The 13,420-nt window shown below is 38.1% G+C and overlaps 1 protein-coding gene across 2 annotated transcripts in view; it reads right to left on the bottom strand.

Annotated features, from left to right (window-relative positions):
- The window catches only part of NEIL3 (nei like DNA glycosylase 3), a 48,517-nt gene that overhangs the window by 9,078 nt on the left and 26,019 nt on the right, over nt 1-13,420 (bottom strand). For both annotated transcript variants that reach the window (XM_058524934.1, XM_058524935.1), the window contains 3 exons: nt 12,805-12,879; nt 11,038-11,204; nt 1,426-1,595 (listed from right to left, as the gene is read on the bottom strand). In XM_058524934.1, coding sequence (XP_058380917.1) covers nt 1,426-1,595; nt 11,038-11,204; nt 12,805-12,879 — 412 coding nt within the window. The remainder of the gene's footprint in view (nt 1-1,425; nt 1,596-11,037; nt 11,205-12,804; nt 12,880-13,420) is intronic.

Here is a 13,420-nt window from a genome sequence, read left to right as displayed (position 1 = left end):
CTATCAGTTTTGTTACTATTAGGCAAAGTATTAAAGCAGTGGTAATTAAGAGGTGATATCTCATAAAGCTTTAGATCAGCAGTCAGAGGCCTATATTCACATCATCATGAATGTTATGTCAATGACAAGACAAAGTGAAAGGCTTATTTAAAAACAGTAAAGATGAATTACAAAGACTTAACATTTATTAACTATGTTTTAACAAAGTATCCTAGGATTTTGGAATCTGTACTATAGTATATTCTAATTGTGGTTAAGATATGTGTCTTGGGGCCAGCCCGGTGGCGTAGCAGTTGGGTTCACGCCTTCCGCTTCGGTGGCCCGGGGTTCGCTGGTTCGGATCGGGGGCGAGGACCTACACACTGCTCGTTAGGCCATGCTGTGGCGGTGTCCCACACAGAGCAGCTAGAAGGATATACAACTATGACCTACAACTATCTACTGGGGCTTTGGGGAGAAAAAAGGAGGAAGATTGGCAACAGATGTTAGCTCAGGGCCAATCTTCCTCAAAAAAAATACGTGTCTTTCATACTCAGAAAAAATAACAAGAAAATAGTTAATGAGATGTGTGAAGGCATTTCAGAATGTTGAGATAAATGTGGAAACCCAGGCTGTGGTGTGCTGAGGGCTCTGCTGAATGGCACTGAAGAGGAGGGGAGAGAAATAGGAGATGGAGTACCAGCAAAGCTGTGCAAAGGGCAATGCCCGCCTTTCTGGCCCAGAGAACAAAACACAATATGACAGCTAACACAATGCTGGGGTCCGTAAGTCAAGAATGAACTTTCTCATCTCTAATTGAAGAAAGAAATAACACTCTGAGAACACAATAGAAGCCTCAGCAATGAGATGGTTCTTAATCACAGGTTTCCTCTGAGGTTTTACATTCTCTGAACGCATGAAATTGTGAGCTATAAAGAGTTATTTTGAAGGATTTCAATGAAATCAGTACAATTGTCTGAGTAAAGATTTTAATAACAAGGGGTAGGAAGGATAAAGAAGAGAAAAAATTCAGCATTTTTCTATTCCACCTGCGAAGATATTCTTACAGAAATCCTCCCTTTCAATTTATGAAACACTTGGACTGAATAACAAAACTCAAAAGTTGCTGAAATCTGCATAAAACAAAGCTTTATTGAATAATTCATTAGAAACAGTAGAGAACAGATGTGATCATCTCAGTTTTTTGAGATACAAAGGCACATACTCTTTCAGCACAAGTATGCTTTCTCTCCCCGTTTTAAAAAAAAGTGCTCACAGAATATTGGCATGGTTTACATGCAAAGTCTGGCAATTCCTTTAAAGCTTCCAGAAAGAAAGCATTTTACTTAGTTATGAAATATCAAAATGGAACAAGGTATTTACCTGACTTTGTATAATTAACTCTCTTTGAAATGGAATGAGCTCAGAATCAAAATTCAGACTTACCAACAGGCCTTGAAGTTAGGCAAGCATCACACGCCTTAGAAGAAGGCTTATTTATTAGCGTGCAGACCGCACACGTCCATTGCTCTTCAGATTTCTGAGCCACGTGGTCCATAAGATGATCCCCTCTTCTAGACGGCCAGCTGATTGTAGTGTTTCTAGCAGGCAGCTTGCTAAAAAAGAATTTTTAAAGTTAATCATTAACACTGTTGTTATTGCCCTATTCTTACACATTCTGGGTATTTTAGAAACTATTACAGAACCATTAATACCCAAATGCTACATGTTTATTATTGCTTAGAAGTTCTAGCTCAGAATACAATGTTTTCACTTGGGCCCTGATGATTTCTGTTAAAGACGGAAATAACAAATAAAGGTTTTTATTTAGGGGCCGTCCCGTGGCTTAGCGGTTAAGTGAGCGTGTTCCACTGCTGGCGGCCCGGGGTTCGGATCCCAGGCGCACACCGACGCACCACATGTCAGGCCATGCTGTGGCAGCGTCCCATATAAAGTGGAGGAAGATAGGCACAGATGTTAGCCCAGGGCCAGTCTTCCTCAGCAAAAAAAGAGGAGGATTGGCATGGATGTTAGCTCAGAGCTGATCTTCCTCACAAAAAATAAATAAATAAATAAAAGTTTTTATTTAGAGTCGAAGAGTTGTATTCTTTTTCAATAAATCAACTAAAAATATTTGACATAACCACTAGGAAGCATTTCTCAAATAATATTTTAAGTAAGTGGTTCTCTTCCTAAAGCAAAACTAAACTCTCTTTATTCAACCAAATTGGGAGGGGGAAAGAGTTATGCAGAAATTAGAGCATTGAAAGTAAAATGAGAAAAGTTTTATGCTTACTTCATGTGCCCTGAAAACTTCATGTGCTTCTAGAATTTCTCAACAGTATCTACTAAGCACTATATCGACTGGTTGATCTATAATGATAAAAAAGATATCTATCCTCGTGTTATTTCCCTTCAGGTAGAACTGTTTCATGCTGGATATCTAGTAAGCAAACAACAAAATCAACCCTGATTTTTGGGCACGAACGTAAATCATGATTCTCTACCTGGAATTCCTGACTATTTACTGTTACACAAAATGCCTTTATAAAGCTCTGATAAAGTCCTACTCTTTAATGCACAGCTCTAGTCTGCAGAACACATCACATGGTTAAGCAACCACGGCAGTGTTATGGATTCCTTTCATGATTCGGAACACTAATATTGAAAAAAGCTCTTTCGGTAAAAGCTCTGTACCTCACATTTCAGAACATGAGTTCTTGACTTTCAAAGGGAGCCTGTCTCCTGTAACATTTTGCTCCTTACATTTAATTACACCAGTTTTTAAATTCAGGTTTGTCTGGTAAAATAATAAATAGCATCAGAAAATCTGAAAGTAAGACATATCTCATTATGGTTCTTTTATCTTTCCTTGACTTTAATGCTACTCAACGTTTCTAATTCCTATGGAATACCAGACTTTCTATAGATTTGTTTACTTGACCTAATCCTTGCCCTCTACCAACTCACTCTGAAAGGCAGCATGATATGTTTACTCATAATTAAGTAAATATAATTTAAATAACCTTCAGATTTTCAATGTGCTCCAACTTTTCACCATTTCATCTTCTATGCTATAGATGTCACTAATCATAAGGAGATATTTATTGTTACATATAGAAGCTTTGGAAGCATTTTTTTCTTACTGCTGCATTTCTTAATTATCTACTAATAAATTCTTTCTAATCTTCACTTAGATGTCTAACAGGAATTTCAAACTTCACATGTGTGTAGTAGTAGGCTGAATAATGGCCTCCCAAAGCTATCAGGTCATAATACCAGGAACCTGTAAATGTGACTTTATAAAGAAAGAGGATCTTTGAAGACGTAATTAAGGATCTTGACATGGGGAGATTATCCTGGATTTTTTGGGTGGTCTCTTAACCCAAACACAAGTGTCCTTATAAGAGAGAGGCAGAGGGAGATTTGATACACACAGAAGAGGAGAAGGCGATGTGACCACAGAGGCAGAGATTGGAGAGATGGGGCCACAAATGAAGGAACACTGGTGGCCACCAGCAGCTGGAAAAAGCAAGGAATGGATTCTTCCCTAGAGCCACTGGAGGGAGCGCAGCGCTGCCCATACCTTAATTGTGGCCCAGGGAAACTGATGCTGAGATTCTGGCATCCAGAACTGTGAGAGAATAAATTTCTGTTGCTTTAAGCTATCAAATTTGTGGTAATTTGTTATGGCAGCCACAGGAAATAGTACAAATAATATTATCTCCCTCCCCTCCAATCTGCAACTCTACTAGTTGGTCTCGTCAGTAAATGGCACCACCTTGCACTCAACTGATCAGGCCTAAAACCTATGAATTGTTTTTAACACTTCTACCCTCACATCACACATTCAGTCCATCAGCAAATCCTGTAGGCTCTGCTGCAATGAATCAGCAAGCTAGTACCAGCAAGAGGCAAATTTGCCCGATGCTAATGAAGCTTCCATGGCTTGGTGTGTTCTCATCTACGGACCCAGGTGTGGAGGGCGGAGAACGGAAGTAGTAATTGTTGCCACACGCTGGAGGTTGAGAGCACTGTCGGTGGTGTCAGGCCCGGTCCTGATGCCAGCACCATCTCACATCTACTCACTGCCAAGGGACAATGTGCCCTGGTGGCATCAAAGAGCAGCTAGGCTATCTTTAACTTCCAGGAGAAGGATCTGAACTAGATGCTGCTCCATTCTTGCTCAGGGGCCATTATGACTCAGGCTGCAAGGCCCCTCAACCACCAACCCAGGAACAGCCTGGTAGAGGCGGGAAGTCGGAGGCAGCTGAGGGAGATCCAAGGGCTGGGGTTCTCTAAGGTGGTGGTTCTCAGAGCAAGGTCCTCAGGCCAGCAGCATCAGCAACATGTGGAAACTCGTTAGACATGCAGATTCTCAGGCCCCTCTCCTTGAATCAAAAACTCTGAGGGTGGGGCCCAGCAATCTGTGTTTTAACAAGCCCCTCAGGAGATTCTGGCGTACTCTAAAGTTTAAGAACCACCGCTCTACGAATTTCCTTACAGACAAGAAGTAGTGCTTGAGCAAAACATTATAGGGAAAGTGAGCGATTGATGTCATCAATAGCCAATTGTGAAGCTAAGAGACAATTTTCTAATCTACCAATAATAAAAAATATAATATTATTGGTGGTCATATGACAAGACAAGGAGTATGCAGCCAAAACATGGAAGAAGGCAATTACATAGCTGTGTCATAGGTAACTAATAATAATAATAGCCTATTTTTCTTATGTTTGTGGTATTTTAAAATTATAATTTGTTGTGATTTCTCATTCTAAATATTCATAATAGGATCAAACTTTGTATATATAGTTTTTTAATTCTTTTTTATAAAGGAAGCCCCCTAAATTGTGTAAGTTTCAGTCCTTAACTCTATCTTAGCTTCTAAAAATATCCTAAATTCAACCATTTTTACCACCCCACTCACTTTCATGTCACCATCATCTACCTCTGGCACTACTGTTGAGGTTATCAGATGTCATTCCTTCGTTCTGGTTACACTATAGTCACTTTTTCACACAGCAGCTCTAATGACCCTCATAAAACACGGGTCAGTTTATGTCACCTCTCTGCTCAAAACCTTCCGATGGCTTCCCAGCTCACTCAATGTCAATATGCCCCATGCTAGCCAGAATGATCTTTTAATAAATAAATCAGTTATTTCTCTCCTGTTCCTACCCTCCAAAGGCATCCCATCATACTCAGAGTAAAATCAAAACTTCTTATCACGGCCAACCAGGCTCTGCCTGCTCTGGTCCCTGCCAAACCAAGCAGATCCCTCTGCCCCTCATTCATTCCACTCTGGTCACAGTCATTCTTGCCTTCTTTCTCTTTCTGGAACACATCAGAGGCTTCATGCTTTCTCCTCCTCCCCAGATCTTTACAAGTCATCCGATATTTTAAAAATCTCCTCAGGGACTTATCTGACCAATCTATCGAAAATGAACTGCCCTGTCACTATCTGTTCCCTCACTGTGGTTGATGTTTCTTCAGAGCACTACTTATCATTGTCTGATACCTTATACATACATGTACATATAGGTTTTCCTTAAAAAGATCTCCTCTGGGCCGGCCCTGTGGCTTAGCGGTTAAGTGTGCACCCTCTGCTGCTGGCGGCCCGGGTTCGGATTGCGGGCACGCACTGACGCACTGCTTCTCCGGCCATGCTGAGGCCGCGTCCCACATACAGCAACTAGAAGGATGTGCAGCTATGACATACAACTGTCTACTGGGGCTTTGGGGGGAAAAATAAATAAATAAAATTAAAAAAAAAAAAAAAAAGACATGCCCTGCCTTCAAGTTTTACAACCCAGTACAGGGCCATAAATATATTAAAAAAAAAAAAAAAAAGATCTCCTCTCACTGGAATACAGAATTCTATGAATATTCCATAACTATAGGTTTAACGAACGAATTTTGCCCCTATGTATCTATTAAAACTGCTTTCTGGAAGATCCCCATGCATGATTTCTATTTGTCAAATGCAATGGCCATCCCTCAAGCCCCATCCTCTCTAACTCCTTCAAATTTCACTCTCTTAACGACTTCCCATCTCTCTTCCATGGGCTCCTTCTCTTCTTTTTTTTTTGCTGAGAAAGATTCGCCCTGAGCTAACATCTGTCACCAATCTTCCTCTAGTTTATATGTGGGTCACCACCACAGCATGGCTGACAGTGGCATAGGTCCGCACCCAGGATCCGAACCCGCAAACCTGGGCCGCAAAAGCAGAGTGTGCGGAACTGTAACCACTCAGCCACAGGGCCAGCCCCTCCTTCTCTTCTTTTGATCACCAAAGTTAAGGTAATCTCAAGGCTCTCTCCTGGACCTTCCTTGCTTCCCTCCATGCATACTCTCAGTGACTGCAAATACTACCTGATTTAACTACAATCTCACATTACCCCAAGGTGGGTAATGAGGAGGGGCTTTATTCTCAGAAACCAAAGGCATTATCAGGTGGAGGATGACAGTGTCTGTAAGGAATCTTTGCACATAATGGTGACTAGTTAATAGCACAAGAAGCAATTGATTTTTCTTTATCTAAATAAAACAAATTATTATTTTTTAATACTAATGTAAATGTTAATAAAACTAAAAGAAACTTATATAAAATAAAGTAGCTTTTAAAGAAGGTTTGAATAAAAAGAACTTCCAAGCTGCTGTCCAACTTCTATTTCAACTGAATCAAGTGCTATTCCAGTATTCCAGTCTGACCCCTTATACGTGGCGCACCAACACTTCCTGGATGCTCACCAGATTGTGTTCTTCTGCTGAAACCAGAAAGAATTTACTATTGTGAAGCCTGAGATGAGAGGCTACGGCAGGAAGCAGCTTAGACCTGCCTTAATCCACTTGTTCTATCTGTGGAGAGCCCAAGCAAGGTCGCCTTCATGGGTTCCAGGCCCTGAGACTTGGATTTTTATAGCTTTTCCATTAATTCTGTGAATTACCCCAATATTCATTTTGGCTACATGACAAATAAATTCAAATTTTGTAGTCAAAAGAATACCTTTTTGGTTGTTGACGTTGAGGAAGATTTTCCCTGAGCTAATGTCCATTGCCAACCTTCTTCTTCTTGTAGGCGAGCCAGCGCCACAGCGTGGCCACTGACAGACAAGTGGTATAGGTCCATGCCTGGGAACCAAACCTGGGCTGCCGAAGCGGAGTGCACCGACTTTAACCACTAGGCCACTGGGGCTGGCACGAAAGAATTCCTTTTAAATGATGATTTTAAACATGACAACTATGTAATCAAACTCTCTTCCCAAAACAAAGCTATCTTATCAAGATTAACCCATCACAGATTTTCTTCAGGTCTCCCAAGTGCCCAGTAATTGCTTCATCTCCCTCAAGTCTCTGCCAGGTCAGACTTGTCTTAAGAATTAGTTTGCAAACAACACTAAATTCTCATTAACTACAACCAACTCTCAACACATTTCCAAACCTGATGGTGTTTAGAGACCTGAATCTATCTTTGTATGTAGAGGACCAAACACCCTCCCCTTCATGCAGTTCTCCAAACGCACGAGGCACTTCCTCCACGCACTCAGTCAGCTGCCATTTCCTCTCCCAGGAAATCCCTCTCCTGCCTCTTGTCTTTGACCAATTCGTATCTCCTTCCACACTAAGCTCAAATGTCACCTCCCTTGAGAAAGATTTCCTTGTCTTCCCAGGTAGATTTAAGTGTTACCTACTCCATACTATACTTCCATGGCCATTAGCACAAATGGACCCATTTACAGCACTTCCATCATGGGGTTTTAATGATCTGTTTACTTCCCACATTAGACCCTTGAGCACTTTGAGCTGCTGTATTCTGTTTTGTCTTGGTATTCCCAGTACTAGACAAATAGTGCACTCTAATAAAGAAAGTAAATAAAAAATACAATAAAATTTTTAAATTTTTTTTAATAAAATAAAGACTCGAGTAAACAAAAGGAATAATACAAAAGTTTCCCCTCATGGAAACAATACTCACATATATAAATTATGCCAGCTAGTACATAAAGAAGAGCTAACAATAAATGGGATAGTTATTCAAAGTGTGATGTGATCAATAAAAACAGGAAAATTTGGGGAGGACTTCATGAAGAAATTAAGTAAACTTTTAGCGATTGAAGGAATGTAAGGATTTAGATCATTGCCATTGGGCTTTTCATAGTTCAACTCGATCTGAAATGACTTTAAATTAAAATGAGAAAATTTAGTCAACATAAAAAGTCTTCAAATACTCATCCAGAAAATGAATGGAATATACTTAATCATAGAAATCTCTAAGAATAGGGCAAATATTACTGGTTTTCACATGTTTTATTATATATATGTATATATTTATTTATTTTTTATTTTTTTTTGGTGAGGATGATTAGCCCTGAGCTAACATCCATTGCCAATCCTCCTCTTTTTGCTGAGGAAGATTGGCCCTGAACTAACATCTGTGCCCATCCTCCTCTTTTTTTTTTTTTTGCTGAGGAAGATTGGCCCTGGGCTAACATCCATGTCCATTTTCCTCTACTTTATATGTGGGATGCCCCCACAGCATGGCTTGATAAGCAGTACATAGGTTCATGCCTAGGATCTGAACTCATGCACCCTGGGCACGGAAGTGGAGTGCGCGAACTTAACCACTATGCCACCAGGACAGCCCCTATATATATCTATTTTATGATGTAAGCAAACAAAGTCTTAAGCTGAATGACAACATATAAAACAGAACTAGGTTAGGAAGGAGGGGGGATTGCAGGGCCCAGAACATTCCCAGCATAGTATGGACTCCCCTAACTCACAGGTCATCCCCAAGTCTCTTTCAGGAAACTGTAGAGCCATTAAAACCTAGTTTCCAAAAATCTTTGGAATTGACAATTATCTTATTTATATGATAAATAACATATTTATTTGAAGATTTAGAAGACTAGAATAAGGATTTTTTTTTAATTTCAAAAGCTATCAATTCATAGAAAACAAATATAGAACATTAATCATTTATTCAGTAGACAAATATATATTGAATGTCTTCTTCTATCTGCCAGATACCGTGTTATACACATTTGGTCAAATAAATGTACGGCTATAATATTAAAAATAAGGAAACCATAAATCTGTACAATAAATAAAAAATTATCTAACCATATTTCAGATTTCTACAATAGTAAAATGAGTGAAGAAGCTGAGAGAAAAGAGGAGATGGGAGTGGTTTAGAGAAAAGTAGTTGAGAACAGAGGAGTGATGAAGAAAATGAAACACAGGGGCAAGGAGGAAAAAAAAAAAGACGATGGCAGATATATTTATGAAGATGTAAGTGGGGATCTCCACGACATATCATCTCCATCCCACGGCCCTGAGCTCTCCGTAGACAAGATGGGGCCTCCCTCCTCCCAGGCTCCCACACAGCCTGTACTTCTCTGCTTGCCCTCCATTTCCAGCCATATCTTTTTGTTTCCTTTGCTTACTCTTCCTCCTACTCTGTAGGAATGGATATTCCCTGAAGCTCAGACCTTGGTTCCTTTTTCAGTGATCTGATCCCGTTTTAATACTTCAACCAACAACACTGTGCTGACAACCCTCAAGCTATTATCTCCCACCCTGTAATGTGGCCCATAAGACATCTCTTCCAGATATTCCATTGTTACCTCACATATCTAAAATTCAATTTATCTTTTCCACTCTATCCCAACTTTCTCAGACCCATAAAGTGAAAATTTCTATTATTTGAGTCCGAAAATTTTTGCATTATCCTACATATCCAATCTGCCACAATTCTTGTTGACTTTTTAAAATTTTTAATTAAAGTACCTATGTTCTTCTTCGTTTCCAGTGTCCTGACCACAGGCCCGGTAACCATGTCTCACCCATTACACAGCACTACCTTCCTCACATGTGTTGTAAGTCTCTTCATTTTCCATCCTAATTATGCTACCATCAACTAAAAGTCCTTAATCCACTGATTTAGGCAAGACATTAACCATTCCTAGAACTACTAATGATTCCTACTATTTGATCCCATCCCACCTGTAAAACTAGCTCTTACTATTCAACAACTTGCTTTGGCCTGTGTCACCAATGTCCCTCCAGTGTGCCATGTTTATTAATGATTCAAGGTTTGTGGCCATGCTCCTTCTTCTCAATTAAATAAAGTTTGTTTTTTCAGCCAAAATTCTGACTGTCTTTTTAAAGTAAACTTCAAATCACACTTTTTCTGAGATCTTCCCATCCTTTCGTCTATATATAAATCTCTAACGTCGGTGAACTCTTGTGGCATCAACGTGCTTCTGCTGTACTGGTTATTTGGCTTATAATGCAGCTCCTTTATATTGTAAATATTTCTCCCAGCCTTCCCCAAAGGGACCTATGGCCTTTTACCAGGGTAAGTGTACCCTGGGGAAAAGGAAATAATCAAGTCTTTCAGGGACTTCCAGACACTGCTTCCAAACTGACACTAATTCCAGGAGACCCAAAACGTCACTGTGTTCCACCAGTCAGAGTAGGGGCTTATGGACGTCAGGTCACCCATGGAGGTTTAGCTCAAGTTCATCTCACAGTGGGTCCAGTGTGTCCCTGAACCCATCCTGTGGTTACTTTCTCAATTCTGGAATGCATAATTGGAATAGACGTACTCAGCTACTAGCAGAATCACCACATATGCTTTTAATGTAGTCAGTTGTTTACCAACAAGACATACATTCTATAAAGAGAACTTGCTCATGTTTTATAATATTATTTGTAAATAAAGCAAAAAGTTATGAAGATAGTTGCATTTTTCCAATTCTTGACATATCTACACCTCCTGGTAATCACCTGATAAACGAGATTAAAGCCAAAGGCTGGCTATTCACACCTGAGCTACAGATTTTCTACTGAATTTAGAAGTGATCCATAAATCATCTTTGGTTCATTCTGGTTCTTTGCTGATGTTATTTACTATTTCCTTCCAAGGGTTCAAATACTCGAGTTATGTCCTCCTATTAATAGCCTGATAGTTGTTCAATTATGTCCTCTTATTAATAGCTTTTTAGTTAGAGAATTGGGGCAAATAGTATACCTTCGAATTACATATCTTACCATATGTCAACATGTTGAGGATTTTCTTTTTGACATCGAGGACAGAAATACGTCATTCTCTGATTCTCCCCTAAGCGACACACCGTTATTTTGCAGTAGCACTGACCACAATTAGGACGCTTGTAAACCTTATAGTGTCTAGAGACAGCAGATCCTGCTTTATGGCACTAAAAACAAAGAAACAAACAACATTATAATGTTAGCTATCAAACAGTGTTGCTAAGGAGCCAGAGATACACTTTTAAAGGCATTTCTGAAAATAATTTGTTAAAAATTTACATATGTTTGTACATATGTCCATATATCTTTTCTTTCATCTGAGAAAAATATATCGACAAGACTCAGCAATATTTGTCAAATAAGATTTGTGTGAAATAATTAAGCCATTATTTAATAACTTATTAGTATTCAAAACTGTTCTTTGCATAGCTTTACTCTCTTATCTAAATGGGATATAAAAGTTCTATAATTTAAAATGTCTTTCATGCTTTTAAGTTTTTTTAATTAACATAATTATGTGGTTATAAGAAAAAGACTAGATTAGCTTTAAATTCAATTATTTTTAGAACATTGAAGCTGCTCGCTTTGTTTCAACAGCCAAAAAATTTATTTCTAGGGGGACAAACTGAACAAGATCATCTTCTTTGTTGACCTGACACAGGATAGTTTTTTGTTTTTAATCTTAGAGATTCACTAAAAAAGAAAATAAAAATTCAAATGTCATCTTAGGAGAAAACACGTTCCATTTTTGGTATAAGTTCTATTTCAAAAGACATTTTGATATTCTCTGTCACAGTTTTATTCTACTCATAAACATTTAAAGCTCCTACAAAGAGAATATTTTGAGTTTATATCAGCAGTATGAAAATTTAAAAGCCCAGAAATATGGCTCACTATATATAAGATGAAAATTACACAAACGACTTATATTAATTTAAGCAAAGTATTGAAATCCCCAACTTAACTTTGGCATAAAAGGAGTAGTTGTCTATAATCATCTTTTCCTGGAAAAATACTGAACATATGTAATATTAAAATAGCCATACATACTCAAGGCAGATATGTAAAGCAAGAGGTTCATTAACACTTTGGGCCAATTGAGGAAGAATTCTACAATATCTGCCTTTCTGAACATAATAATAATAAAAATTTTAAATACAGAAGATGGCTTGTGGAGAAAAAACCAGACATATTTATGATACTTTTCTTAAAAGATAAACTGTGTTTACTGAACTCTATATATGCGTATATATGTGTATGCATATATACAACTTTCAAAATTTACAGTTTAGTAAGTACTTATTTCATTCTCAAAACACTCTTTGTGGTAGATAGAGAAATACTATTATCCCATTTTACAGATGAAGAAACTAAATTAAGTTTTCTAAATGATCTAAACCACACAGATAGTGGCAAATCTGATTGAATCAAGTCTATTTATCTCTTAAGTATTGAGTCTCTCTCTCTAGGCTTCCTATATTTTACTTTTATCTGTCCAAAAATAGGACAGTAGTCTAAGAAAAATGTTAACATAGCTGTTCACCAACTTAGTATAAAGATAATTTAATGTAATTTTAGCTAGACAAGTTTGGATTGACCTATGACCTAAAATTTCAAGATGTTAATTATGCCCATAATATGTCGCTCTCTCTTATTGAACCTCTATGCTCTTACCACTAGATGGCCATATACAGCCTTGACATTTCTGGTGCAATGGAAAGGGAAATAACTGACAATTTTACATAGTAGAAAACTTTTTGCTCTTACCCTATAAAAAAGAATGCTGAAATCACGTGTCATTTTCACAAGGTGATGGGTCTGTTCGTCTGTTAACTGACAAACCTTAAAACAGAAGAACAACTAAAGACAGTTTCATAACTTGTTCATCACTGTAGAAAAATAATACCACTTGCCAGTTCTAAGAAACTGTAAATAGATTTAAATAATGTCGATCTTCTAGAACTCTATTTCTCATATATCTATTTAGTATCATTAACAGTGGTTTTATTTTTAAGTGATAGTACTACAGATAAAAAAATACCATTCTTATTTATAAATTTTAATTTTAAATTCAAGTATTTATTGAATATCTATTCTATATGAGACATCCTCAAGGTCCCAACATTGTTTATCAGCCACCTAGAAAAGTCTTGCTGGATTTGCAAAAAAAAACAACAGGAAAAGGGGGGAAAAAAAACCAGAAAGAAGGAAGAGAAGGAAAACTATGCACAGGAGTAGATGACCATCTCAAGGTCACTATCACACTTTAAAAATATGAATTTATATACATGAATCAATATCAAAGTACTTGTTAACATATGGAAGAACTCAGAAACAGACCTTACTGAAGAATTGTTCTGTGACACAGCCTGGCATAAATCTC

This window comes from Diceros bicornis, chromosome 29 (genome assembly GCF_020826845.1).
Source record: "Diceros bicornis minor isolate mBicDic1 chromosome 29, mDicBic1.mat.cur, whole genome shotgun sequence".
In the NCBI taxonomy this organism is placed as follows: domain Eukaryota; kingdom Metazoa; phylum Chordata; class Mammalia; order Perissodactyla; family Rhinocerotidae; genus Diceros; species Diceros bicornis.
This window is presented reverse-complemented; position numbering and strand designations above follow the sequence as displayed.